General features: G+C 46.0%; 1 protein-coding gene across 3 annotated transcripts; it reads left to right on the top strand.

Annotated features, from left to right (window-relative positions):
• The first annotated feature begins 56 nt into the window (after nt 1-56).
• On the top strand, nt 57-14428 carry LOC127587009 (speedy protein 1-A-like). 3 transcript variants are annotated; one of them, XM_052045113.1, is made up of 6 exons: nt 57-81; nt 3517-3765; nt 7636-7694; nt 9486-9571; nt 12758-12929; nt 13089-14409. In XM_052045113.1, exons 2-6 carry the CDS (start codon nt 3546-3548, stop codon nt 13392-13394), a joined length of 843 nt encoding a protein of 280 aa, XP_051901073.1. In that variant the 5' UTR covers nt 57-81; nt 3517-3545; the 3' UTR covers nt 13395-14409. The 3 variants fall into 3 exon arrangements, with proteins under 3 accessions (XP_051901073.1, XP_051901075.1, XP_051901074.1); XM_052045115.1 differs by having other exon boundaries at nt 80-109; nt 13089-14428; XM_052045114.1 differs by lacking the exon at nt 57-81 and adding an exon at nt 374-645.
• Nucleotides 14429-23301: the final 8873 nt, after the last annotated feature.

The raw sequence follows: 23301 nt of genomic DNA on the forward strand, positions 1-23301 counted from the left end.
GGTGATTGGGCGCGACGCGCTGACGTAAACGAGGCAACAGCCAGTAATAAAGCGAGACGGGCTGCGCGCCCCGCCCCTCAGGTGAGCGGCCCGGCCCTGCGGGCGGCAGGTGATGGTGTCCGCTGGGCTTCGAGCCCGGGGCGGGGGAATCCTGAGGCCAAATGGGGGCTGGGGGTGTGGGAGGAGGGGTATCAGCTGGACTGTCAACCTTCATGCCCGGGGGGGGGCGGACAGTGGGTGGTATCGCTGGCAAATGGGTCCCATTTTAGCGGGACTCCTAAAATCGAAATTGTGCAGATGCTGGAAACCTGAGATAAAAACGGGGATTTTTGGAACTTCTCAGTAGATTTATTTTGACATCTCAAGGGTTGCTGCCTGATCTAAACGTTTCCAGTATTCTCTAATTTTAATTTGGGGTGCTGGGTGGCTTATTTTTTCTTTATTTTCAGTTTTTGCAGTGCCAGCATTTATTGCCCATCCTTAACTGCTCTTCAGAAGGCGGGTGCCTTACTGGTGAAGGTGATCCCAACTGTACTATAGGGGTGGGAGTTCCAGGACTTGGATGTTGCTATGGTGTATGTTGAGAGAAGGAGAGTCCAAGTATTGATTGGGCAGTGAAACTAATTGTAATTGGTGGGCAGCCATGTGAGTAAATTGGTTGGGAACCATAGCTAATTTACAAAAGTCACCAATTTTGAGTGTGTAAATGTATTTATAAAATCAGTCCTAATGCGGTGTGGGTGGGGGAACGAATTGTTGATGTTTCAGGTCAAAATCCTGCACTGGTCCTAATTCAGGGTCCTTGACCTGAAATGGTGACAATTCCTTTCCTTCCCCGTCCCTCCTCCTGCCTCACAGACGCTGCTTGACCTGCTGAGTTCCTCCAGCAGATTATTTGTTGTTCCTGGTTACATCATCTGCACTCTCCTGTGTCTTAAGGTTAAAGTAAGTGTGGGAACAGGGTCCTGGTGAGCCAGAGCTGACCTCTCAGGATTTCTGAACAATGGTTTAGCAGATTATTAGAATTTTGCTGTATTTAGTGGATAAGAGATTTGAACCATATTGTGGGAAGGTTCAGATATCAATGTTTTCGATTAAGTAAGAATGATTGGTTATGCTGTCACAGTTAGCTAATGCGGTAAATTCACCTATTCACAATTTAAACCTGCTATTTAGAAATTTCCATGCTGGGAATGGAAGAAGACTGAGAGGGGATTTGATAAATCATAGTAGGTTTAGCTGGGGAAATAGAAGGAAACTGTTTTCATTTAGAGTACTGTGTCCCGTTCTGGTTGCCTCATTATAGGAAGGATGTGGAAGCGTTGGAAAGGGTGCAGAGGAGATTTACCAGGATGCTGCCTGGTTTAGAGAGTATGCATTATGAGGAGAGACTAAGGCTTTACTCTTTGGAGAGAAGGAGGATGAGAGGAGACATGATAGAGGTGTACAACATATTAAGAGGAATAGATAGAGTGGACAGCCAGCGCCTCTTTTCCAGGGCACCAATGCTCGATACAAGAGGGTGTGGCTTTAAAGTAATGGGTGGGAAGTTCAAGGGAGATATCAGAGGGAGGTTCTTTTACCCAGATAGTGGTTGGGGCGTGGAATGCGCTGCCTGGGGTGGTGGTGAAGGCAGGTACATTGGTCAAATTCAAGAGATTGCTGGATAAGCATGTGGAGGGATTTAAAATAGAAGGATATGTGGGAGGAAGGGGTTAGATAGTCTTAGGCGAGGTTTAAAGGTCAGCACAACATTGTGGGCTGAAGGGCCTGTATTGTGCTGTACTGTTCTATGATAGTTCTAGGATTGGGGGCACAGATTTAAAACTTTGGGCAAACAATATAAATGGAATTAGTAGAAAACTACTTTTTGTGCAGGGAGCAGTGATGATCTGAAGCTGATTCTTTCCATCACTCCTGCAATCTTTAAACAAGAATTGGATAGGCACTGGAGAAAGAATGACGAGTCTATGGGGAAAGAGTGGAGAGTGGTGGGGTATCACCAATGGGATTTCTCTAGTGGGTACCAGTAGAAGCACAATGCACTGATGCCTCTTTTTCTTTAGCTTTTGATGCTATGAGTATGTCTCTGAAGGTTGCAAAATTGTTATCAAAGATGAAAAGTCCAGTTTAATGATAAGATATCTTTATTAGTCACATGTACATCAAAACACAGTGAAATACATCTTTTTGCGTAGTGTTCTGGGGGCAGCCTGCAAAGGTCGCCACGCTTCCGGCGCCAACATAGCATGCTCACAACTTCCTAACCCATACGTCTTTGGAATGTGGGAGGAAACCGGAGCACCCGGAGGAAACCCACGCAGACACGGGGAGAATGTACAATCTCCTTGCAGTGGCTGGATTTGAACCCGGGTCGCTGGCGCTGTAATAGCTTTACGCTAACCGCTACACTACCGTGAACAGGATCACCTGATGGCATAGCAATTAGTGCTGCAATCTCGCAGTTCCTGGGACCTGTCTTTGGTCCTGACCTCGGGTGCTGTCTATGTGGAGCTTGCATGTTCTCTCCACGTCAGTGTGGGCTTATTGTGGGTGCCTCAGTTTCCTGCCACATCCCAAAGATGTGCCGGTAGTTTAATTGACTGCTGTGAATTACTCCTTAGTGCAGCTCAATGACAAAAGACTTAGAGCGAGACGATGTGAATGTAAAAGAATAAGTGAAGCAAAGAGAGAGGGAATGGGACTGATGGGATTTCTCTGGGAGCCAGTGGCCTCCCATGTTATAATAAGTAAATACACTTGACAAATAACTAACTTTGGAGACATGAGTGACCGCACACGTAATCTGGAGCAAAAAATAAACTGTGAGTGGAACTTGGGTGAAACAGCATCTGTGGAGGTAAGGAGGTGGTTGACATTGTGGGTTGAGACCCTGCATCAGGACTGAGGGTATAGAGGAAAGATTGGCCGTTAAAGAGGTGAGAGGGAGGGGGTGAGACGGTGGGGGGGCTGGAAGGTGATAGGTAGAACCAGGTAATGAGCAGATGGATCTAGATGGGGAAGACGATATAGGAAGGGAGAAGAAACCCAGGTGGATAGATGTGTGGCTGATGGGCAGGTGGAACCAGAGGGTAGGGTAATGAATAAGCTTTGGGGGGGGGGGGGGGAAGAGGAGGATGGAAAAGGGGAACAATGGGAGAGAGACCCAAGGTGGATTGGTAGGAGTGGGAAAGGAACACGAGGTGTGTGCTTACCTGGAAGTAGAAAACTTCATGTTCATACCATTGGGCTGTAGGCTACCTCAAGAGGAATATGTTCTTCAGGTTTGCGTTTAGCTTCACTGTGGCAATGCAGAAGGCCGAAGACAGGCCGCTATGGGAAGGGGAGTTGAAATGACAAGCAACCGTAAGCTCAAGATGGCTGTTGCGGACAGGAGCGTAGGTGCTTCGCAAAGCACTTGCCGCGTCTACGCTTGGTCTTGCCGAAATAACTAACTAAAACTGCAATGATGTCCTGATTTTTTTTTGTTTTGTTGTTTGTTTGTCTTCATCACAGACCACTCCTGACTAGCCTCATTTACCATCATGAGGCACCACAAGACCCGATCACAGAATCACTCTTCGATCACCATTCAGGTGAAGCCAGGGGTTTCGAAACTGTCACGTCACAGCCGGGATTTAGTGCCTCGAAAGCCTAGGCTGCAGGAGAGGGGTGAAGGGGAAGCAATCAAGATGTCAAAACTTTCAAAAGATTCTCCATTTGTTATAAAACACCAAGAGCTGGATGCCTTTCTTAAGCTGCTTGGTATGTTGGGTAAATTCTCAATCTTGTGAATTTTATTATTTGTTCTGGGCCTTGGTGCATTTTTTAAAAGATTTTTTTTTCTTCAATATATAGTCATTGTCTTAGTGAATATGTTGACATTGGATAAAGTTAGCATTGTAAATGTATTTAATTGAAAGAACTTGGTAATGAAAGTATTCAGTTAACATTTTGACAGGGGAAAACTTGTTCGATGAAGTAAGGAAAAATGGAACTGAGACCATTCAGCCCATCTGCTTCCTCAAAGAACAATCCAGTTCCCCTATAACCTGTGCTCCCCATAATCCCATCAACTCTCCCCAGACTCTACCAGTCACTTACACACCAATTAACATGCCACCCTGCACATTTTTGGGATGTGGGAAGAAACTGCAGCATTTGAGAGAATGCACCCTCCATTTAAAGACAGCACAGAGTGTCAGGATTGAACCCAAGTCGCTGGAACTGTGGGTCAGCAGCTCTTCTAGTTGCAACACTGTACTTCCCTTATTGAATGGAAACTTCTCTAAATTTTCAGTGTAAAACCTGAGACTTTTCTTAACTTTGTTCCTGTTTTCCTATTGGGGCACAGATGATCTGTATCATGGTTTAGTTCTGGAGGTACCAGACTTGTCCATATTGGACAATATTCCCCATAAACTGGTGTATATTGAGAGACTCTTAGAATCATTGGGTGATGATTTGGAGTGTTATTTCTCATCTTCCAATCTCCTCCCCTACCCCCAACCTCCTGTCTTCCTGATATTGGCTCAGTTGCTACTTAACAATTGTCAAAAGCTGTCAAGGGAGCCCACTTTGGACATGCACATTGAAGTACCTGGAATGAATACACTGTCCAGTGCAGATACACTGAGGGGGGAATGTCAGCCATGTCTTCCTGAGCTGATTCTTCTGGTACCAAGTGAGGCACCTGAAAAACATTATATCCCATGGACATTTTAAAGAAGCATCTGTTAGTTTTGTACCTAGACAACAAACTGGTTGGTGAGGAGTTGCTCCTCTTTTCCATTGTTATTTTGCCTTTTGAGTATTGAACTGTACATGGCAAACCGTTCTAAGATGAGGTCAAGAATACGTATCTGACCTTGCATTGTACATCTTATTCCTGCTCGTAAGGGCACAAGTGGCTGACATCAGAGGAAGGTTTTTTACCCAGAGAGTGGTTGGGGTGTGGAATGCGCTGCCTGGGGCGGTGGTGGAGGCAGGTACGTTGGTCAAATTCAAGAGATTGCTAGATAGGCATATGGAGTAATTTAAAATGGATATGTGGGAGGAAGAGGTTAGATAGTATTAGGCGAGGTTTAAAAGTCAGCACAACGTGGTGGGCTGAAGGGCCTGTATTGTGCTGTACTGTTCTATGATTCTAAAACTTGAAACCTCAGATGAAGCATGAGATTCTTGATCTAATTCCCACAGCAACTCAAAATCAAATCCAACCTGTGCCCACCACATCATAACGATGGCATGAACAAAATGTCTGTTTGTGTCTCCTTATTCTGTGGCTTGCTGCATTGTTCTTGATGTTCATCAACTGGGCAGCACAGTGGTGCAGCGAGTAAGGCTGCTGCCTCACGCTGTCAGTGACCAAAGTTCAATCCTGACATTCAGTGCTGTGTCGAGTTTGCATGTTCTCCCTGTGATCTTGTGAGGGTCCTCTTGGTGCTCTGGTTTTGTCTCCCATCCCCATGATGTGCTGATTTCTGGGTTATTCGGGTACTGTAAGTTACCGCAAATGTGCAGGTGGATGGCCAGAAAATCAGGGGGAGTGAAAGGGCTTGTGAGAGACAATGGGTTACAGTGAAATAAGTGGCAGGAGGGAGGAGAAATGGGATTACTCTGAGAGCCAGCATTGACTTGGTGGGCTGAATGGCTTCCTTTTCCACTGTGAAATATGGCAGAGTTCAGGACTGGTGTCCCAAAATAAGCAACCTGCATTTCTGTAGTGTGAGGCGGAGATGACCAGACACTATTTCATGAAGTGAATTAATGGTTAAAGCTCTGATTACATAGATGGGAAGCAATATTGTAGATGCTGGAAATCCTGAAGAAAGGAGTGCTAAAAGCATCTGGGTCGGGCAGCATGTGTGGAGGAGGAGGAGTTGAGGTTTAGGCCTGATGACTTGTGTGATTCTGAGATGTGACTGTCATTTTATGCCTGCAGTCCCCCAGAAAAGGCAAGAAGCTGTCTGACGATTCTGGTAGTGAAGAGGTTAATTAAGAGCACCTCTAGTATTTTATAGCACCATCAGCTTGGTAAAATGTTCCAGGGTATTTTGTAGGAATGTGGTAAATGTAGCACCATGTCGTGTGAAAAGCTAATATAGCAGATGGTGAGAGGTGGAATTCTTTAAAGCAGGGGTCTGAGAAGGGAATTCCAATCCCTGGAGAGAAGACTGCAGCAGGCATGGTCACTGGTGCTGGAGATTAAAACATGTTTACACCAGAGGCCAGAGCTAGAGCAGTGGCAATGTCCCGCGAGGGTTGTGGAGTTGAGATAAGTAGGGTGAGGCCAGAATGGATCTGAAAACTAGTGTAAGAGACTTCAAATTGATGCAGAAAGCATTTGTGTGTCTTAGAAGCAATTTTCCACCTGAACTGTTTTACTGCATTTTTAAAAAAAAATGTCACCTTGACACTGTTTTAGCCTCAAATGTAAAGATCTTCGGTTGTGATGTTCATATAACAATGTGTCAGGTTTCCCTGTGTTACACTGCACTGTCTGTTTCAGCACACGCTGCTGTAATAGCTTTTTTTGCAAGATCCCCCAGTTGTTGGCATGTGGCTTTGCAACTGAGGATGCATGAGGTTTTTTTTCAGTGGTGGGTGCCTGGAATGCGCTGACAGGGGAGGTGATGGAAGCAGAAATGTTTGAGTCATTTAGACAAGCATGTGAACAGGTAGGGAATGGAGGGGCATATCCCTCATGCAGGCAGATGGGATTAATTTAGATTGGCATCATGGTCAGCACAGACATAGTGGGCTGAAGGGCCTGTTCCTGTTCTGTTTTGACTCATTGTGAGACTACAGGAGAACAGAAATCAGCCACGTTGCCCTGTGAACAGCATTCTAGCTAGCTAGCTTTTTATTAATCTATGCTTGTTCAAGTGACTGCTCATTTTGTCTGTGATTATCTTAACCCATCTCCCCTGTTTCTGAGTGGCGCAGTGGTTTGGGAGTTGGTGCTGCTGCTGTACAGCCCCAGGTTCGATCCTGACCTCCGGAGCTGTCTGTATAGAGTTTGCACATTCCCCCTGTGGCTGTGTGGGTTTCCCTCGGGTGCTCTGGTTTCCTCCCATAACCCAAAGGTGTGCTGATAGGTTAATTGGCTACTATAATAGAGTGTAGATGGGCAACAGGGGAGTTGATTGGCGTGTGACAGGTTACAGGAAAATAAGTGAGCAATGGGATCGATCTAAGAGTTGTCATAGAGACAATGGACCAAAAGTGAGAATTGAATTTGTAGTTGTAAGGTTTGTATAAATGTTGCCTTTCTATGAACCCATCAAAATAACACTCCCAGAGATGAGCCGTTTGTCACTTATTTCCCAAGGTCTTTAGTGTCTTGGCAGCTGGGCAACATTTTCTAAATGGAAGGTCACTACTCTGCCCTTGGTAGAAATCCAGTTGACAGGAATCTGCATTTCATTGTTACAGGGCTGGATTTTGGTCAGAGCAGCCTAGCTTGCTCCAGCTTTGCTGTTTGCTTCTCTGGTTTTTGACCCTTCAGTACGTTGCACTCCAGGAATTAATTGATATGCCTGTGAGTCATCTAATGGGTTTAATGTTCTGCACTAAATCTGTATTGGTCAGTGATAGCTGCTTGTATTCTAACCAACCTGCTGTTACTTACAGATGACGAGGTGATTCAGGACTTCCTATGGATGGACAGTTGCTGTAGAATTGCAGACAAGGTATTTGGAGAAGGTTGTTAATCAGAGTCAAAGTCAAGTTTATTGTCATATGCACAAGTGCATGCGTGCACTGCTGCAATCAAAAGCTCGCTTACAGCAGCATCACAGGCACAGCATAATATAAGCAGCAGTCACAAGAAAAACATAAATTAAACATACAATTTTTACAAGAAAAAAAACAATTAGAACAAAAACAAAAGTCCATTTTAGGGCAAAGTAATAAAACCTATGGAATTCTAAGGGTATAGAGATGAGGTCAGTTCTGGCTTCGAACGTCCCATGCATAGTTAAGATATGTCCACCTCTGTGCATAACACAGCCATCTGTGCAATGGAGTTTCCCTCAGCACCTTCCTTCCTTGGAAAATGTTTTGGTAAAATTCCATATGCAATGAGTTTTGGATTATATTCTGTTGTGAATTAGTTCCTGCATCAAAAGTCCCACGACTTCACGGTTCTGAAACTGCCACAGTGTGCTAAACGTTCATGCACTGCCTGAGAGAGTGGTTGCAGCTGGGTCACTGACAGCATTTCAGAAGTCTTGATGAACACTTGAATCACCTAGGCATAGAAGGCTGTGGACTAAGTGCTGGGAGATAGGATTATTACGGAAAGGAGCCTGCTGGTTGGCATGGACCAGTTGGGCTGAATAGTCTGTTTCCATGCTGTATGATTCTATAACTACAGTGTCCTGTATAGTTACTGTGCTTCCAAAAGTTAATGGAGCTGAAATTCAGAATGGAATACAACACATGGCCATAGTTACAAACGATAGCACAGCAACAGAGGATGCACTAATTTTAACTTGAATGAACTGGAGTACCTTTGTAGTCAAATGCAGTCCTGACTGGAAGTGATGATGGGTTCTTTGGTGTGGTTCTGTGTGGGTGGCATCAACCTTGTTGATACTTGGTGGAAGAGCTCATTCTCCTAAATTCCAGCAGGTTCCAGTGGCTAAATAACAGCCAGACTAGACTGTGATCAGTAAGAGTCATTGAGTACTAAAGAGGAAGGGCTCAGACCATCGATGTGATTAGGCTTGCAAATATTCTCAGAGGCCAACTAGTTTGGCTCCTTCTCTCTCCAAATCGCTTATTACTGGCCCCAACACTGAAGTTGTTCAATGCCCCTGGGTGGAATAAATGTACCAGCTGCAAGGAGCTGTCCATTTTGTTTCAGCTTCAGATGGAAGTTGAGGCAGGGAATGCATTTAATGACCGTACATCTTGACTAACTGGCTGAGGAATTGTTGAGTCTGGTTTAAAACCTTGCACCTTTAAACTGAAGTGGGGGTGGGAGAGAAGGAAAAGGAAAAAAACCTGTAGATCTGAAAACCTAAAATAAAAACAATGCTGGAAACACTCAGCAGGTCAGGATGCACCTTCCCACAGATGCTCTGAGAATTATCAGCATTTCTTTTCCTTTTTGACTGAAGTTTGGTGACCCATGATTTGATTTGTTTACACCAGATGCAATTTAAGTGATTTACCAATGATATCTTGATAACTTGCATGTTTACATCCACTTTTTTTTTTCAGTGCTAAACTCTGTTCTAATATCAGTCTGGGAAATTCTCTCTAGCTGCTTAAACCAGTAGGGAGCTGATAGTATGTTAATCATAGGAGGTATTGGAACCAAGCCCAGCAATCCTGGCCAGGCTCAAGGGTCTGACGAAACCCTAAGCAGCCATAGTACCCAACTGCTAGTACGTTTAGCTCTCTGCACAGTGAACTATTGGAAGGGGATGGTTACACGCAGGTCTCTTTTGTCTGACAATCCCATTCTCTTTCAGTATTTGCTGGCCATGGTCCTGACTTATTTCAAACGCGCAGTTCTTCACACAAGTGAATACTCAAGGATGAACTTCTTCTTGGCTCTGTAAGTACATGTGTATAAACAGTGGTAGATAGGTCACCTGCCAGTGGGGCTGAGCTTGCTCTGTGTGTGTGTGTGCGTGGCTTGCATCTGTAAATATGGGGCTCTAAGATTTTCTTCTGTTAGGCTACCTCTAGCAACACTGAGAAAAGCCAGCCCACAATACTGTAAAAGTAACGGAGATTGTAAGGGTTAATGTTGTTCAGCTTGTCGTGGCCTAACTATAGATGAGATGCATGATGTCCAGGTGTCCTGTGTAAATCAAAGAAGTAGTTAGTTAAAGGAATGTCCTGTCTTTGTGATAAGCGGTTATCCTTGGAGCCTGGAGCTGTCTGTGACCAGATTGTAACATGATGAACTGCTGCTGAGTTACAAAGTGCTTAAAGATAAGGAAAATAACAGATAATGAAGCAAAGAGTAAATCATCCTAATTAAGAAAAAATAAATCCTTAGAATAGCTTGGTATGTGAAACTTAGCACGTAGGCTTCTTTGTTTTAAGTATAAAAGAGGGACCATGGCATTGAATCTTTGAGTGAGTCTAATACAGAGCTTGGGTTACACTGTTTATTCTTTCTCGGTATCCCTCACTCCCGCTAGCATTAAACTATTAAAGCATTAATTGTAAATTCTTTGGTTCTGCTGTTATCTGATTTATTAGAGTGCGGGTCGACTTTTACAATACTTTCGGATGTGCTATAATATGGACTGCTGGTCAATGAGATTCTTGAAAGCATGAAAGCTGTCGATCACTTTTTTAAAATCATACTGAAGCTAGATTACAATTTCCATCTAGTATCAAATTTTGCTTGAACCTTTTATTTATTTATGGGATGTGAGTGTTGCTGGCTGGACCAGCCACTCCTGATTGATCCTTGAATTAGTGCCTTGCTGGGCCATTTTAGTGGGCAGTTAAAAGTAAACTCAATCACTGTGGGTCTCAAGTCCCACATCAGCCAGATTTCCTTCTCTGAAGGACATTCATACGGGAGGTATGTGACAACTGATATTTTCAGTTATTGTTACTGAATCTAGCTTTTTATTCCAAATTTGTTAATTCAAATTTCCCAACTGCCATGGTGTGGTTAGAACTTGTCTCCTGATGAATAATCCTGGCCTCTTTTAAACTACTGGTAATTTTAACTGCAAATCCTACAATGTACACTTACATATTTCCTTGTGCCATAGACGCTATGGTCCAATGGACACCTTTACCGGTTTGCAGAACAATCCCACTGTCCCACTGATTTTTCTTGTAACCTATAGTTCCCACATTCTCATCAACTCCCATCAGATTCTGCCACTCATTCACGCACTAGGGCCAATATACAGGGGCCAATTAATGTACCAACCAACACGTGTTTGGGATTAGGGAGACTGGATAGGCTGGAGCTGTTTTCCCTGGAGTGAAGGAGGCTGAGGGATGACCTTATAGACGTTTATAAAAATCATGAAGGGCATTATATAAGGTGAATGGTCAATCTTTTTTCCCAGGTTAGGGGAGTCTAAAACTAGACAGCGTAGATTTAAGATGAGACCCAGGGGCAAGGTTTTTTTCCAGAGAGGCGGTGGGGATATGAAATGAGGTGGCAGAGGTGCATACAATTACAGTGTTTAAAATACATTTGGGCAGGTACATGGATAGGAAAGGTTTAGAGGGATATGGATCAAATGCAGGCAAATGGAACTAGCTCAGGTAGGCACCTTGGCCGGCATGGACAAGTTGGGCCGAAGGATCTGGTTCAATGCTGTGGAACTCCCGACTGAATGTAAACCAGAGCACCTAGGGGAAAGCCACGTGGTCATAGGGAGAATGTGCAAACAGCACCAGAGATCAGGACTGAACGTGTCGCTGGAGCTGTGAGACAGAAGGGACGAAGGAGCATATTACACTTCAGTGAGAGGACTGCACATTGACTGAACTTGGAATGGAGGAAAAATGATTTTCTTTTAAGCTCCCAATTGCCCACTTTGCATCCTATTCAAATAGCATTGTCTTGAAGATGATTCAATATTTACTCCCGTCTCTTGAAGTGGGGACGAGTGAGGTGCTTGGGGAGTCGGGGTGGGGGGGGGATGAGGGGAAGAAGGATGAATGGATAATGAGCGGAGGTAGAGGGCTGCATCCTTGCTTGCATAATTTTGTAAATTTGTTATTGTGGCTAGCTTCAGTGGGAAAAATTCATCAAGGCTGGTTAGCTGACACTTGGAGTATTGTGTGTGCAGGTCTGGTTGCCACACTGTAAGAAGGATGTGATAGTGCTGGTGAGAGAATGCAGAGGAGATTCACCAGGGTGCTGCCAGGATGGGAGCACTTCAGTTATAGGGAGAGATTGGGTAGGGTGGGTGTTTCCTCCTTGGGGCACCTGATACGGAATTGAGGGGGATAATGAGAGTCAATTTCCCATGGTGGGGATGTCTAAGACAAGAGGGCACAAGCAAATGTGAGAGGTAGGAGGTTTAGAGAGGAGCTGAGGGGGATTTCTTTCACCCAGTGGTTGATATTTGAACATTGAATTCTCCCACTTTAAGTAATCCTGACCCTCACCCCCCCCACTTCCCCACAATACCTCCCCCCCACCACCACCACGCTGCTTCTCTTCTTCCCCTTCTACCCTTTTTTTGTTCTCTACCCTTTTTCTTTCCCTCCTCAGCTTTGACCCATCCCCCAATGGATCTGCTCTCCCCTCCTCCCCCCGCACCTGCCCATCACCATCTCTTACCTGCATCTACCTATCACCACCCTGAGCCCACCCCGCTTCCCCTCTTTTGTCCACCTCTCAGTGCTCTGCTTTTCCCTCCTACATATCGGGCTTCCCCTTTTCGTACCTCTAGTCCTGAAGAAGGGTCCTGACACCAAAACGTTGACCGCCTGCTTTTCTCCACGGATGCTGCCTGGCCTGCTGAGTTCCTCCAGCATCATCGTGTGTTTCATCTAGATTCCAGCATCTGCAGTCCTTCGTTTCTCTGATATTTGGAGTGCACTGCCTGAGGGGGCGGTGGAGGCAGAGACTCTCAACACTGAGAAGAACTCTTGAACCCCCATGGCAGAGAAGGCTATAGACAATGCAGGGGAATGGTTTAGTGTAGGTGGGTGCAGAGGTCAGCATAGATTTGATGGGTTGAATGGCCTGTTTCTGGGCTAAATGGAATGGAATCGGGTTATTGTAATCCAATTTTCCCCCCCTCAGGTACCTGGCGAATGACATGGAGGAGGATGAAGAACAGTACAAGTATGAGATTTTCCCATGGGCACTGGGTGAGAATTGGAGGAAGCTCGTCCCAAATTTCCTCAAGCTCCGGCTGGACCTCTGGGCTCAAATGAATTACAGGGCGGCTGTGAGCCGGCACTGCTGTGAACAGGTGAGATGTCAGTATGGTTGCTGCAGCATCTATTTGTGTGGTTTGTAGCTCCTTAAACCCACCATTGCTTGCAATTGATGCAGGGCAGGTGCAGCTTGTCATTGGTTGGGTCTTTCCATGCCTTGTAGCTCGTCTTCTGATCTGAGCTCTCTGTTCTAGGTGATAGCCACCATTCCTTCTCACTACATATGGCACAGAGACCGCCCGGCTCACCACAGCGGTGCGACTCGCAGTTACTTGCAGAAGGAAATGTTGCCTGCTCCACCAGGGCCAAATGGAACACCCCCGTTCTGCACCCTCTGTAACGACTCCAGGTGCTACCTGGGCCTGGATTTGGACTCTTCATCCTTGCCAGAAAATGCCACCTTGTTTGATAATGATTGGCCCCAAGATCTATTTATACTGTCGCCAGCTGTACTGATAGACCATGGCATAGAAGGTATGACCTCACTGGACTCTGTATAATACCCCAGGGTTTGAACGTGGGAGGAGTCTTTCTGGAGATTTTGACAAGGGGGCTTTAATCAGGAGCAGATTGAACTCCGGGTTGGCAGTGTTTTCTAGTTCAGGAGAGACTGGGACTATTCTAGCATGTGCAGGTAGCAAAGTGCACACCGGTCTTAATCCTTTCCTGAGTAACACCTTGCAGTCACAGGCAAATTTACTGATCACTCCGCCGTGTTCCCCAATAAAGTTTTGCCAGAATCCAACTAATGATTCTTGAAGAAGCAAAGGATTGCTTGATTCGGTTACTGAGCTGCCTGCTGCCTTGGTGAGCATTAGACTGCACTGCACTGACTCTTCAGTTTTAGTTAAGAACTCACAGGTGCCTCACCTAGATTGTCCTGTGTAACCTCACTGCACCATTGCATCACAAGGTGCAGTCTGTGTTTAAATACAGCTGGATTTGCCTTGTTGTTACTGGAGCTTTGTGCTTACTTCCAGGGTTTCTGTTGTTGTTAGTGTTACAATGCCATTGTGGTTAGGGAAGGGGCATTGCAATCTCCTGTACTACTGGGGTAGAGCGAGGGGAGGGTGGAGGCTCAGTGTGGCATTTGAAAGCTTTGGTCCTATAGGAAGTGTTGGCCACTGGCATACAACTGGTATTTGTCAAGGGACGACTTAAAATATCCTTGCACGTGTCAAGAGATCCAACAGTGTAAGTGCTGGCATTCCTGCCTAAACCTGTTTGGCATTTTAAAGATCCACCAGTGTAAGTGCTGGCATTCCTACCTAAACCTGTCCGGCATTTTAAAGATCCACCAGTGTAAGTGCTGGCATTCCTACCTAAACTGGTCCGGCATTTTATGACCTGAAGCACTTTCTTTTCCTTCGTTCCCGTTGCCCTGTGAAACTGACAGGAAGGGAATTGTTGCAACTGACTTGTTACAACTCAAACGTTAAGAGCATTTGTCTGCAGTTGTACATGTATTTATTGCTGTGGAAATGAGAATGTGTAGAATAAACATTGCAACATGAATGTGTGGCTGTAATGTGAGCAACAAGCCCTCTGAGTCATTGATCTGGGTAAAAACCAGTAAATTTAATGAGCTGGCCGTCTTGGGCAACATCAGATGTTGTAGGTAGCACTTGAGATGAAGACTGCATCTAAAACAGAGGTCTGGCCAGAGAGTTGCAAGCTGACATACAACCTTCATTAGATGGTATTTTCAAAGGAGGAGTCTTACTTATCATAGAACATAGAACAGAACAGAACAGGCCCTTTGGCCTATGATGTCTGGCTGAACATGATGCAGATTTAAACTAAATCTCTCCATTCCCTCCATGTTTGTATCTATCTAACAGCCTCTTAAATGCCAGTATCATATCAGCTACCACCGCTACCCCGGCAGCCCATTTCAGGCACCTACCACTCAGTACAATTAAAAAAAACTTTTCCCCCCACCCACCCACCTTAAATGCATGTCTTCTAGTACTTGACATTTGTGTTGTAACAGTACATCACAGGAACAGGCACTTCAGTCCACGATGTTGCACTGAACTAATTAAATGCCTAACTAAATTAATCCCTCCATTCTCTACACATTCCTGTGCTCTATCTAAGAGCCTCTTAAATGCCTGTATCATATTTGCCTCCACTCCCACCCCTGGCAGTGCATTCCAGGCACATAACTCTGTTTTTTTAATATAAAAAATAAACTTGCCCCACCCATCTCCTTTGACCTTTCCCCTCTCACTGTAAATGCATGCCCACTAGAATTAGACATATCAACCCTGCGAAAAAGATACGGGCTGTCTACTCTATCTGTGCCACTCATAATCTTAAACTTCTATCAGGTCTCCCCTCAGCTTCCAATGCTCCAGAGAAAACAACCCAAGTTTGTCCAACCTCTCCTTGGAGCACATGCCCTCTAATCCGGGCAGCATCCTGGTGAACCCCTTCTGCACCCTCTCCAAAGCCTCCACATCCTTCCTGTAACAGGGTGACCAGAATTGCAAACAATAGTCCAAATGCAGCCTAACAAGTTTTTATTTAGCTGCAACATGGCTTCCTAACTCTTGTACTTGATGCTATGACCAATAAAGGTGAGCATGCCAGGTGCTGCCATTACCACCCTATCTACTTCTGTGGCCACTTCCATTCTCCTTCCCTGAATCCAGCTGCCAGCACAATTCAGTGACTCTACATTGCTGTCTTTTGAGTCTGGCAGCAAAAACCAGCTGCCACGTTTCAATTTCACTTCTGATCTGAATTAATTTTGCTTTCTTTCTACACCTGTTTATAATGACTGGTGTGGTGTGCCTGGGATTCTGCCTGGTGCAGTGTAGTAGAGTTAACAGTAGCAGCTGATGAGTTCAGCTTTATTTTGAGGGTGCACTCCAATATGTCTTCCCATGAGCTCCAAAATCGGTTAGAGAGTGTTCCTTGTATGGTGATTGGATAGAGAAGTAAAATTAAAATGGGTGGGTATCAAAGGGTTGGAGTCATCCCTTTCATTGAAGGAAAATTGTTGTGGTAGTTTTTCTGGTCAATCGTCGCAAATGCAGGACATCATCTCAGGGCAGTGTCCTAGTCCCAACCATCTTCAGCTGCTTCATCAGTGACCTTCCTCCCATTATGGTCAGAAGTGGGGGGGGGGGTGATCATAATTGGACGAGGTTCAATTCCATTCACAACTTGGCCAAAGAAGCAGCCCATTCCTTCATGTGGAAAGACCTGGACCACAATCAGACATCGGCTGATAATTGGCAAGTAGAATTCGTGTCCCAAAAATGCCAGGCGATGACCATCTCCAACAAGACATCCACAACCAACCATCTATCCTTGATATTCAACAGCATTACCAGCACAGGGTTCCCCATCATCAACATCCTGAGGGCTGTCATTGACTGGAAACTCTGAGCAGCCATATAAACACTGTAGCTATAAGAGCAGGTCAGAGGCTGGGTATCGTTTGATGACCAATACATCTCCTGAACCAAGGCCTTTCTGCTATCTCAAGGCAGAAGTCGGGAATGTGATGAAATGATCAGTTGTACAGCACAGAAGCAGGGCCTTGGCACAACTCGTCCATGCTGATTAGGATGCCTATCCCCACTTGGTTGTGTTTGGCCCGTATCCCTCTAACCCTTTGCTATCCATATGTTGTTCTGGTACCTGCTTCTACCACCCACTGTGTGAGCCCACTTGCCTGAATGTGTGCAATTCCAGCAATTCCAACAACTCCCTGGAGCTCAACTCCATCCAGGCCAAAGCAAGCTACTTGGTTCACCACCCTAAGCACTCATTCCCTTCTCCACCGGCGCACAGTGGCTACAAAAATGCTCTACGGTTGGTCTACTGTGAAAGCACCTTCCCAAGCTACGACCTCTACCACCAAAGGGGAGAAGGGCAGCACCACCACCTGCAGGTTCCCCACCAAGTTGCACACACCCTGACTGGATTGCCATTCCCTCATCATCACTGAGTCTAAATCCTGGAAGTCCCTCCCCAACAGAAATGTGGGAACACTTTCACCAGAAGATCAGAAGACAGAAGTAGGAACACAAGGAGCAGAAGTAGGCCATTCGGCCCATTGAGTCTGCTCCGCTACCTCACTGTGAGCTAAACTTTTCCCATCCAGCCCCAATTCCCGGCCTTATCCCCATATCCCTTGATACCTTGACTAATTAGATACCTATCGATCTCCTCAAACACCCCCAATGATCGGGCCTCCACAGCTGTACTTGGCAACGAATTCCATAAATCCACGACCCTCTGGCTAAAGAAATTTCTTCTCATTTCTGTTCTAAACGGGTACCCTCTAATTCTGAGGCTGTGCCCTCTCACCCACTAAGGGAAACAACTTGGCCACATCTACTCTGTCCAGTCCTTTCAACACCTGAAATGTTTCTGTGAGGTCCCCTCTCATTCTTCGGTGAGTACAGGCCAAGAGCTGACAAACGCTCATCATATGTAAGCCCTTTCATTCTGGGAATCATCCTCGTAAGTCTTCTGAACCCTCTCCAACATCAGTACATCCTTCCTAAGATAAGGGGCCCAAAACTGCATACAGAAGGACTGCAGCAATCATATGTACAGGGTGTCCTAAAGTCAGGCATTCATAAACCAGGGGGGACCTGTATCGGAAATAGAGTTTGATACTGAATCTGGGAGGCTACAATTTGCCCTGATGGAAGACTCGCTCGTGTTGCGTCTTGTGTGGCATTACAAAAGGCTACAGACCGATAGGTCAGAATGGGAGCTGGAGGCTACACCCCTGCAGCCTGCCCCTGCAGCCTGACTGCAAGTGTCCTGCCAGCAGGACTTGGCTTCTCCAGTGTAGAGGAGACCACTTTGTGAACACTGGATGTAGTACACTAGATTGGAAAAGTGCATGTGAGTCGCTGCTTTCCTACAGACTGTTGGGGTCTCTGGATGGTACGTTCTCGAACACACACACTTGTCCACGCAGGTCTTGAAGAAGTCGGTGGTGACCGTGGCATATTCATTCAAATCCGAAGATGAACCTCTGAACGTGGTCCAGTCCACCAATTCAAAGCAGTCCTATAAACGCTCCTCCGCCTCCCTGGTGGGAAGGGGTAAAAGGACAGATGTTGCATCTCCTGTGACTGTGTGGGAAACTGAATAATCACCCTAATACTCCCCGTACATAAACTAATGGAAAGTGTACCGTGTCCACTCATTAATGAACATGGATTTACATAAAACTAAGATCTTTTGTAAGTCGGGATCTTTGTATCCCTGGGATCCCCTGTATTTAAGGAGGAAGATGAATGTTTGAAAGTTTGTAAAATTGAGAGCAGTGGGGAACTCGCACAGAAGAGATGAGCCCTGGGACAAATCGGCTGTGATCATGTTGAATGGTAGCACAGGCCTGAGGGCCCAAGTGGCCTACTCCTGCTCCTATTTTCTTATGTTCTACATTCTGTCTGGAAAGCTTTTTCTGAATGCAACTTAGGAATTCTGTGCCCTGCATACCTCTGACGCTGACTGTGCCCCCTGCCACCCCCCCCCCCCCCGGTTAACAGGGTAAATGATACTCTCAGTTTTTAATTATTCATTCAAGGGATGTGGGCTTCGCAGGCTGAGCCAGCATTTAATTGCCCATCCCTAATTGCCCCTGAAAAGGTGGTGGTGAGCTGCCTTCTTAAACCGCTGCAGTCCTTGAGGTGTGGGTGCGCCCACAGTGTTGTTCGGGAGGGAGTTCCAGGGCTTTGACCCAGTGGCAGTGAAGAAACAGCGATTATATTTGCAGGTCGGGGTGGCGTGTGGCTCGGAGGGCAACTTCCGGGGGTGGTGTTCCCCGTGCCTTTGTCGTTCTAGTTGGTAGAGGTTGTGTATTTGGAAGGTCTATCTAAGGAGTCCTGGTGAGTCGGTGTGGTGCATCCTGTAGATGGTACAAACTGCTGCTACTGTGTGTCGGTGGTGGAGTGAGTGAATGGTTGTGGATGGGGTGCCTATCAAACAGGCTGGCATGTCTTGTAGGATGTCGAGCTTCTAGAGTGTTGTTGAAGCTGCACTCACCCAGGCAAGTGGAGAGTGTTCCACTATGGAACCATAGAACCATACAAAAACTACAGCACAGAAAACAGGCCATTTGGCCCCTCTCGTCTGTGCCGAAACATTATTCTGCTAGTCACATTTACCTGCCCCCAGCCCATACCCCTCCAGATCTCTCTCGTCCATGTATCTATCCAATTTACTCTTAAAAGTTAAGAGCGAGCCCGCATTTACCACATCAGATGGCAGCCCATTCTACACTCCCACCACTCTTTGAGTGAAGAAGTTCCCCCTAATGTTCCCCCTAAACCTTTCCCCTTTCACCCTAAAGCCATGTCCTCTCGTACTTATCTCTCCTAATCTAGGTGGAAAGAGCCTACTTGCATTAACCCTGTCTATGCCCCTCATCATTTTATAAACCTCTATCATATCTCCCCTCATTCTTCTCCGCTCCAAGGAATAAAGTCCTAACATGCTCAGTCTTTCCTTGTAACTCAACTCCGGAAGACCCGGCAACATTCTTGTAAATCTCCTCTGCACTCTTTCAATCTTACTGACATCCTTCCTGTAGCTCGGTGACCAGAACTGCACACAATATTCTAAATTTGGTCTCACCAATGACTTATACAACCTCACCAAAACATTCCAACTCCTATACTCAATACTTTGATTTATAAATGCCAGGATGCCAAAAGCCTTGTTTACAACCCTGTCTACCTGTGACGCCACTTTCAAGGAATTATGTATCTGAACTCCCAGATCCCTTTGTTCCTCCGCACTCCTCAGTGCCCTACCATTTACTGTGTATGTCCTCCCTTGATTTGTCCTTCCAAAATGCAACACCTCACACTTGTCTGCATTAAATTCCATCCGCCATTTTCTGGACCATTTTTCCATTTGGTCCAGATCCCTCTGCAAGCTTTGAAAGCCTTCCTTGCTGCCCACTACACCTCCAATCTTAGTGTCATCCGCAAACTTACTAATCCAATTTACCACATTATCGTCTAGATCATTGATATATACAACAAACAACAATGGCCCCAACACAGATCCCTGAGGCACACCACTAGTCACAGGCCTCCAATCTGAGAAACAACCATCCACAACCACTCTCTGTCTTCTCCCACTCAGCCAATTTCGAATCCAGTTTACAACCTTTCCATGGATACCCACTGACTGAACCTTCTGAACAAATCTCCCATGTGGGACCTTGTCAAAGGCCTTACTAAAGTCCATGTAGACAACATCCACAGCCTTACCTTCATCTACTTTCTTAGTGACCTCCTCAAAAAAACTCCACAAGATTCGTTAAACATGATCTACCACGCACAAAGCCGTGCTGACTATCCTTCGTCAACCCTTGGCTGTCCAAATACTTATATGTCCTATCTCTCACAACACCTTCCAATAATTTACCCATTACTGATGTCAGGCTCACTGGCCTGTAATTACCCGGTTTACTCTTCGAGCCTGTCTTAAACAATGGAACAACATGAGCTATCCTCCAGTCCTCTGGCACCACATCCGTGGCTAAGGACATTTTAAATATATCTGCCAGGGCCCCTGCAATTTCTACACTAGTCTCTCTCAAGGTCCGAGGAAATATCTTGTCAGGCCCTGGGGTTTTATCTACCTTTATTCACTGTAAAGCATCAAGTACCTCCTCCTTTTTAATCTCTATATGTTCCACGACACTAGTGCTTGTTTCCCTTCCTTCCATATCCACGATGCCAGTTTCCTGAGTAAATACTGATGCAAAAAAACTGTTTAAGACCTCCCCCATCTCCTGAGGCTCCACACATATACGACCACTCTGATCTTCTAGGGGACCAATTCTGTCTCTTACTATCCTTTTCCTCTTAATATACCTGTAGAAACCCTTTGGGTTTACCTTCACATTATCTGCCAAAGCAGCCTCATGTCTTCTTTTTGCCTTCCTGATTTCCTTTTTTAGTATTTTCTTACATTTCCTATACTCTTCAAGTACCTCATCCGTTCCTAGTTGCCTATACCTGCTGTACACCTCTCTTTTTCTTAACCAGCTCACCAATATCCCTTGAAAACCAAGGTTCCCTATGCTGGTTACCCTTGCCTTTAATCCTGACGGGAACATACAAACTCTGCACTCTCAAAATTTCATCTTTGAAGGCTTTCCATTTACTGAGCACATCCTATATGGCTACTCCAGTTCAGTTTCTGGTCAATGGGATCCAGTGGTAATGCCACTGAATATCCGGGGGTGATAACTGGATTTTCTCCTGTTGGATATCGTCATTACCTGGCACGTGCGGAATGAAAGTTACTTGCCACCTATTATCCCAGGCCTGGATGTTGTCCGTGTCTTGCTGCCTTTGGATGTGGACTGCTTCATTATCAGAGGAGTCGCGAGTGGTGCTGAGCATTGCGCAGTCAACAGCGAACAACTGACCCCTGTCCCTATTTTTGCACGGCAATAATGTGCCGACATATTTGTGCTCCCACCTCCCTTTGGTCTGTAGCACACTTCCATGGATTGGAGAACAGCGGTAGCCTCATTTGCCGATTCTTGTGATTCCCTCCACACAGCTGATTGATTGTCATTCCTGCCCCTCTTCACAATGTGCTTCAGGATTGAAGCCTTGTTCTGCCCAATTCTCTCTGTGCCTTCAGCTCCCCCTGTAGTTGATGAAACTCCTTGCATTTAGCTGTATATCTTTAAAGCAGGAGCCTGGCTGTGTTTATCTGTCTTCCAACTTTTCATGGAGGTGCAGAGAGAGACAACATGGAAACAAGCCCTTTGCCCCACCGAGTCCATGCCTACTATTTACATTATACCCACTTTCTCTTTTTTTAAATTCTCCCCACATTCCTGTCAGCTGCCCCCAGATTCTACCCTGGGGGGGGGGGGGGGTGGAGGATTTACTGCGGCTAATTAATCTACTGACCTGCGCGTTGTTGGAATGTAGGAGGAAACCGGAGCACCCAGGAAAAACCCACACAGTCACAGGGAGAACGTGCAAACTACATACATGCACAGACAGCGCCAGAGGTCGGGATCGAACCCGGGTCTCTGGGGCTGGGAGGCAGTGACTCTACCCGCCGTGCTGCCCATATCATTGTTTGCTTCATTTGCTCACTCACAGCTTTAAGGTGAATCATACCTTCAAATGTTGGGAGAGTGCTTGCCTCTTTCTCAGGCAGTGCGTTCCAGATTCCAACAACCCTCTGGATGGGGTAAAAAGATCCCCTCTTACCCCATCCCCCTAGGCTGGTGCCCTCTGGTTATAGATGCCCCCATAATGGGAAAATGTTTCTCACTATGCACCTTATCTGTGCCTCACATAATTTTGTATGCATCCATCAGGTCTCCCCTCAGTCTCCTCCACTGCGAGGAAAGCAGACCCAGCCTATTGCAGTCACTGCTCACAACTGAAAGGTTCCATCCCAGGCAAAATCCAGGTGAATCTCCAACTGCACCTTCTCTAGTTCAATCATCCGTGCACAGGACTGCACACAACTGCTGTGGCCTAATCAAAGTTTTGTAACACAAGTGGATAGGGTGGTAAAGAAGGCGTACGGCATGCTTGCCTTCACTGGTCGGGACGTTGAGTATAAAAGTCGGGAAGTTGTGTTGCAGCTGTGTAAAACATTGTTTGGGCTGCACTTTAGAATATTGTGTGCAGCTCTGGTTAACACACTACAGGAAGGATGTGGAAAGGGTACAGAAGAGGTTCACCAGGATCTTGCCTGGATTGGAGTGTGTTAGCTATAGAGAGAGGTTGGACAAGCTTGGGTTGTTTCCTCTGGAGCGGTGGAGGCTGAGGGGAGACCTGATAGAAGTTTATAAAAATTATGAGAGGCATAAATAGGGTAGAAGGTCAGAGTCTTTTGTCCCCAGGGTAGAAATGCCAAATTCTACAGGGCATAGCTTTAAGACAGTGGGGGAGAATGTTTAAGGGAGATTTACGAGGCAAGTTTTTTTTACACAGAGCGATGGGGCCTGGAATGTGCCGTCAGGAGATGTGGTGGAAGCAGATACAGTAGTGGTGTCTAAGAGGCATTTAGATGGACATAAACAGGCAGGAAATGGAGGGATAGAGTCAGAGCAAATCGGTACAGTTACAGGCCCTTCAGCCCAACCAGTCCATGCCAACCACGGTGCCCACCCAGCTAGTCCCAATTTCCTGCGTTCGGCCCATATCCCTCTAAGCCCCGCCCTTCCATGTACCTGTCCAAGTGCTTTGTAAATGATACCGTTGTACCTGCCTCACCCACTTCCTCTGACAGCTGGTTCCATGTACTCACCACCCTCTGCAGGGGGAAAAAGTTGCCCCTCAGGTCTGTTTTAAATCTTTCCCCTCTCACCCTAAACCTATGCCCCTTAGTTTTGGACTCCCCTACCCTGGGGAAAAGACTCTTACCGTCCAC

The sequence above is a fragment of the Pristis pectinata genome, chromosome 38, assembly GCF_009764475.1.
Source record: "Pristis pectinata isolate sPriPec2 chromosome 38, sPriPec2.1.pri, whole genome shotgun sequence".
NCBI lineage: Eukaryota > Metazoa > Chordata > Chondrichthyes > Rhinopristiformes > Pristidae > Pristis > Pristis pectinata.